Below are 6,478 nucleotides of genomic sequence, written 5' to 3' on the forward strand. Positions count from 1 at the left end.
AATTTATTCTAACCAAAGTGGTTACAATAACTTATCTGCGATCTCTTTTTTTTTTTTTTTTTGAACAAATTAAAAAATTAAAATAAATTTTCATTATTATTCAAAGAAAAATGCGTAACAGGTGTAATAATAATAAATTTGATTTATGAAATAATATTAAACTATTTAAAAAAACAAAGTTATTATTAACAATAGCTCGATTTTAAAGAAAATATGCTAAAATAATTTAGGAAATAGTTTAAGATTATTATTCATAAATTGTTGTTAATTTATATTTATTTGAAGATTTTCAAGGTTTTTAATTATTTCAGAAAAAAAACATACGAGGAATAAGGAAAAAAATGGGAAATAAAATAAATGTTGGATAAAGATGCTTTATCATTATTGCATCTTGAATTTTCGATTTTTACAATTTTATTATTTCAAGTGCGTTGTTTAAAAGTTTTTTTTCTTGATTTTGAAAACCAATTTATTAATTTTTACAAAAGTAATGTACATTTTTTCGAAAAAACATAATTAATGTCTATAACTTTCAATCACGTATTTAAAATACAAGATATCATTTTCCATTTCAATATATAAAAATATTTTATATATATATATATATATATATATATATATATGTGTGTTACGCTCCACGAGAGAAGGGACCTAACGTGCTTTTGACTTAAGGTTCATTCACTGTGTCATTGCACGGTAAAAGTGAACCTCAAGTCAAAAGCACGTTAGGTCCCTTCTCTCGTGGAGCGTCACAAATATATATATATATATATATAAATAATGTATATTTATAACGACACTCATCTAAATTTCACATATACTTTACATATAATTAATTTTTATAATAAAACTATTTGGTAAAATGTATTTTTATCATTCTATTGTTGACATATATTTTAAAAAAATTTCTTAACCTAATTACAATTCTTAATATCTATTGCAAATTTTTTTGTTTATCAATGTCTTAAAACTTGATATTAATTATCAAGATTAATTTAAAAAAAGACTTTATCTATTAAAAATGTTAACACTTTTTTTTTAAACCAAATTTTCAATGAATGTTATTCATATAAAGAAATCTTTTCATAATATAAAAATATTCACTCTGATAAAGATTTATTTATTGGATCCATTTCTCAATGAAATACAAAATTTCATTTTATTCTTCAAAAATATTTTTTACAATCTCTATAAACAGTGTCTTAATAAAGTAAACAATTTAAATTATTACGTTTTTAATCGTCTATTTTTATGTTAAGTATTAATTTTAACACCGCAAAAAGAAGTATCTTATTTTAAGATGTGTTGATAGTGTTTTTAAAACATGATGTCTTGAAAACGATATCAAAACATTTTAAAATAAGATATACTTCTTTTTACAGTGATATTATTTAATTTAAATTAATTATTCAATAGATCAATAATTCTATCACAATAATTAGTATACAACAGAATCTAATTTTCTACATTTGCTGAAATAATATCAGAAGTCAGTCTATATGAAAAAAGAATTTATACCGTATACATTATCCTCGTTTATTATCTTTTTTATTACTGAAATTAATACTAACATTGTCCAATTCCTTTTGTTCGGATGATTTGGTCGATGGAGTTGGCTGATAACTCGAGTATTCAAAACTTGATGTTTGAGATGTTTGTGTGGGTAGATTTTTACTTTTGAAATTTGTTCTCTGCTCCTGATTGGATGATGCCTGATAATTTTGATCTACTTGCGATGGTTGTGTCTCATAGTCACCATAATCGGGAGATGGAATTGGAATAGGATTTCTATTTGTTTTTAGGGGTGTGAGAAAAAGTCCAGGTGCTTTTGGATATTGTGAATCGGGAAATCTTGGACTTTTGGTAATTAATTGGGTCGATGGTATTTGTCCAGTGCCAAGTTGTTGATTCGATGGTTTATTAATGATTGAAGGATTCACCACATAGGATAATCCAGTTTTGGCTAATCCACTTGGAGCTGAAGTATAATCATTGTTTCTTATATTTTGATTAGGAGAAGTGTTCGTCTCGTAGATATTGGGATACTGAGCTTGGCTCACCTGTTGAGCAACACTTTGGGCAAGTAATTTAATTAGCGTTTGACGCATCAATTGTTCCAATTGATGGGATTTAACGTAAGAATTTGAAGCGTAATCCAAATTAGCGGATTGCCCTGGAATACCATTTTGTTTGTCGGCATAATTTGAATTCGATTTAAATGAACCTGATCCTTTGTAGGTTGATGATTGTCCATCTAAATCTCTGCTGCTCGAGGAGAGAAAATTACCACCATCTCTAAATTGTGTATCTTCATCATTGTCATCCTTGTATTTGCCTTTTCCCTTTTTTCCCTTTCTTTCATCACTATCATCATCGTCATCGTCCTTTTTGTTGGGATAATTTGGCAAAAATGGATATTGATTGTAAAAATTTGGCAAATAACCTGGATGAGGATAGTAATTATTGGGAAATGCATTTTGTGGAAATGGAGCAACTGGAGGTTGTGCAAGTGGTGAATTTTGAAAAGCATTGCCATAGGAATTTAGGGAACTGTAGGGATTATTTGCTCCGAAAGGATTTCCACCAAAACCAGTAGAACCAAAGGGAGTGGCACCAAAAGGAGAGGAACCAAAAGAATTGGCACCAAAAGGAGTCGAGGAAAAGATGCCAGGAAATGAAGATGATGGTGGTGAAGCTGGTGTTTTTGAAAATGAATTATAAGGCGAATAATAGGAATCCTTTCCAGGAAAACTTGAGGAATAGGAATCTCGAAGATCTTGTTTTGGTGTGTAAGAATCTTGTGCTCCTGGATTTGCGATATTTCTCTCTGCTCCTCGTTTCATCAGTTTGGGACTATAGGGAAATGTTGGATAAATTGGCATAAAAGGTTCATTATTTGGATCTCGAGTTTGATGATAATTCTGGGCTAAAATTGCCGGTGACAGTAAAAGGAGCACCTGGAAAATGTCATTTATAAAAAATGTAAATTAAAAAAAAGTAACAGCTTATTTTTTTTATTGTAATAATTAATGTTAAATAATATTTTTCAAAAATAAAATTGAAATATAATTAAAAAAAAATCTTCCCCCATGAGATAAGGAAAAAAATACTGGGAAATAATTAAATAGCAATGAGATGGATAGTTAATTCTCTTGTATTTATAGTGTAAATTTGGTAATTTATATTCAATTTAATGAAATCACATAGTAAACATAATTGTAATTAATATTTGATATACGCACCAGTAACTTCATGTTGAATAAACAACACTTTGCACCAGAAAATGAAAAATATAATTAAGATGACATTGATCACACTTTATTCAGAAGCTTCTTTTATTTTCTTTTATTTTTCTTTTTTTTTCTTTGCGTTCAACAGCAGCGTTCGATTGTTAATGATAGATCGGGGGACATTGAATTTCTCCTTTATACCTGATGGCTAGTTGAAAAATCTCAGAACTAGTTTAACTTTTCTTTGGTCTTATATGTTACAAGAAAAACCCTCTAGGCAAAAGTACACGCCCCTTGCATTTAAAAAGATAGTGAAAACAAAGTTTCTGTAACCGGTGCATCTTGTATTAGCGACAAGTCTAGATAAATTGTGCTAATCAAGTAATCACGTGGCCGTACTCTCCTTCTCAGTGTCAATTCCAAGGTGAAGGCTCTGACTTTAATGGTTTTTGGTTTAACTCATAAAAGGCATTAATAATGAGTAAAAAAAAATTTTAATTATTTTCGAAAAATTAATATACAATTTTTATAATTTTCATTATTATATTAGATAAAGAAATAGAATTTTTCTAGAAAGTTGAAATTTCTTTCAATCAAATATATAAATATGATAGTGGAATAATAATAGTTATTTAACTTCCAAAATCAAGTTTTGGAGAAAACAGCCAAACTAATAGTCAATACGTTACAAATCTGACATTTTCAAAATGACGGATCAAATATGGCGGAAGAATTTTTCAAACTTGATCTAATTTGCTTGAAACTCGTTATAAAAGGATTTTCAGGGTCCCTAATTACAAATGAAAAATTGAGATAAAATTCGAAATCAGTGTACATTTTTCTATTCCAATTGTCAAACAACCAAAAAAAAAAAAAATGAAAATCGTTTTTTGTACCTGAGGTCCCTTTTATCAGACCACAGGCATATTTAATGAGTTAATGATGAATATTTTCACAGTAAAGAATCGTTACTAGTTTCTCAGAAAACATTTTAAATATCAATCCATTGCGATTCTTCTTCACATTGGAAGAATCTTTATAACGAGCTATGCAATAAAATACAGTTGTAATATAAAAAAAAATAGTAAAGGATATCCGTTGCGAGAGAGATAAATGGTTTATTGTAGTTAAATGTGCATTGGTTGAGGGAGTCTAAAAAAAAGGAAAAAAAAAGCAAAAATGAGCAAAATTGTCTGCGTAACAATGTTGTCAGACACGAAAGTCATCAGAAAGGTTCCCAAGGGGGAGGCACGCGATTGTCGAACGATTAAAATCACTTTCCCGTGCCTGCAGGAAATTGTTTCCTGTTCTTGGGAAGTCACCAAACTCCTGAGTCTTATTCCTTATTCGGTCGAAAGTAGAAACGAAAGAAGAGAAAAGGGGCGTGTGTTAAATTACCCTCAGGCTCAAAAGAGACCCGCTACAGTTCAATTCATGAACTTGTTTTCAGGGTGACAGTCGCGTGTCTCCGCGTCTCAGAGTATATAACGAGTATATATTAGTAACAAGTTTATATATATGTAGGGAACATCGAATTGCTTCACTTTCACCTTTTCGATTATTCTCTCGCTAATAGAATCTTTTCTTAATGTATAGCACTCTCTACCACGCCTTTTTTGTAAAACTGGGCTACAATGACCGCCAGACAACGTGCTTCCGGAGTCCACGCGAAGGTTCAATATTAAAAAAAGAAACCTCTCTCACGGTCGTGTGATTAATTTCGCGAATCGAATAATTTTTTTTTTTTAATTAATTTTACACGAATTTGATACATTAATATAATACTGATATTTATTAGTCACTATAAGAATCATTAACTACAGGACAGTAAACAAATTTAATAAATGAAAATTAATAAAGGAAAATCCATTAAAATAGTTTTAGCTACACAAGAATAGATTTAATATCATAATTAATAATATTCACATAAAATATTAAATTAATACAATATAATAATAAATTATTATATTCTGACAATAATGTTGACATGAAATAAAAGCAAACGAATTTTATTGTACTATCATTAAATATATATGAATAATTGTGTGATAAAAAGTTTTATCATCTTTGTTCAGCATTATTATGCGTTTTATAAATAAAAACCGCATAATTAAAGTGCATATTTATAAAAGACATATTTAATTAAATAGCGTGTAATTTGAGTTTATAATAATTCAATTATAGTAAAAGAATAATTATTATTGTTCAATTGATTCTCTTTTTTTTGTGGGTTTATTTCATTCTTGTACGTGTGGGACGTTCGTGCTTGCAATTGAGAATTGTAATTATAACTTAAAGTGAAACTAGTGTATAACAATGGAGTTAGACTTTCAAAACTGACCAAAAGAACTTAATTAGAGATAATAATAATTTAATTCAGTTAGAGAGTTATAATATATATGTTTCTTTTTTTTGGAAAATTTTAATAATTATTATCAATTTAATTAGTTCTGATGTAATACAAATGACCCAGAATTTTCTAAATTTAGATTAACCCAATATATAGTATAGGTATATATATATATATATATATATATATATATATATATGCTCAGTGAAAAGAAAATTTTATATAATATTAAATTAATCTTTAAAATGAGTTTGGTCTTAATTTCATCTAATTAGATAACTTTACGACTTTGTTTCAGCCAACCTAAATTTGGTTACAAGACCCAAAATTGCCTAACCAAACAATTTTATTGCAAACACAAAATCTTTTTTTTCAGTGTAGGGATTTAATTTGGTTGGGAGAAATTATTTGGTTTCGTTTATATTATCCATACATCTAAGTTCATTAATTAATCTCTTTTAACAAGAAGGTAGCTCATTTAATAAGTGAAATTTAATCTGTTAATTAATGTCATTTGAAACTTCCACAAGGTTAAAATGTACCATTGATTCTAATAAATACTTTCTGAAGCTATATTAGTAAACTAAAAATACATATGTTTATTGTAACTAGGCATTTTGTCGCGTATAAATGAACTAAAAATAATAAAGTTAAATAAATTTTTATGTAAATAAACGACACTAGGGTGTGAATCCAGCCATAATGTCTGTAAAATATTATAAATTATAAAAATTGTTTTCTTTTGATACTCACTTCATTTTGTTAAAAAATAAATTCTCTTATTAATAAATCAACTTGCCAAAGTCGTTAGGTTAATAGTCGACTAATTATATGATTTAATTCGATTCTGATTTGTCCTTCCGTTCTGTTATGAAAACTCTCGCGAGGCATTGAGGAT

At 28.1% G+C, this 6,478-nt stretch overlaps 1 protein-coding gene across 1 annotated transcript; it reads right to left on the bottom strand.

Annotated features, from left to right (window-relative positions):
* Window positions 1-1,150: 1,150 nt before the first annotated feature.
* LOC127279352 (uncharacterized) lies at window positions 1,151-3,421 on the bottom strand. Its single transcript, XM_051301657.1, has 2 exons — window positions 3,243-3,421; window positions 1,151-2,957 (listed from the first exon to the last, which is right to left on the bottom strand). Exons 1-2 carry the CDS (start codon window positions 3,252-3,254, stop codon window positions 1,527-1,529), a joined length of 1,443 nt encoding a protein of 480 aa, XP_051157614.1. The 5' UTR covers window positions 3,255-3,421; the 3' UTR covers window positions 1,151-1,526.
* Between the last annotated feature and the right edge of the window lie 3,057 nt (window positions 3,422-6,478).

Source organism: Leptopilina boulardi, unplaced genomic scaffold (assembly GCF_019393585.1).
Source record: "Leptopilina boulardi isolate dan_hultmark-lab unplaced genomic scaffold, ZJU_Lbou_2.1 LbouV2_216, whole genome shotgun sequence".
NCBI classification, from domain to species: domain Eukaryota; kingdom Metazoa; phylum Arthropoda; class Insecta; order Hymenoptera; family Figitidae; genus Leptopilina; species Leptopilina boulardi.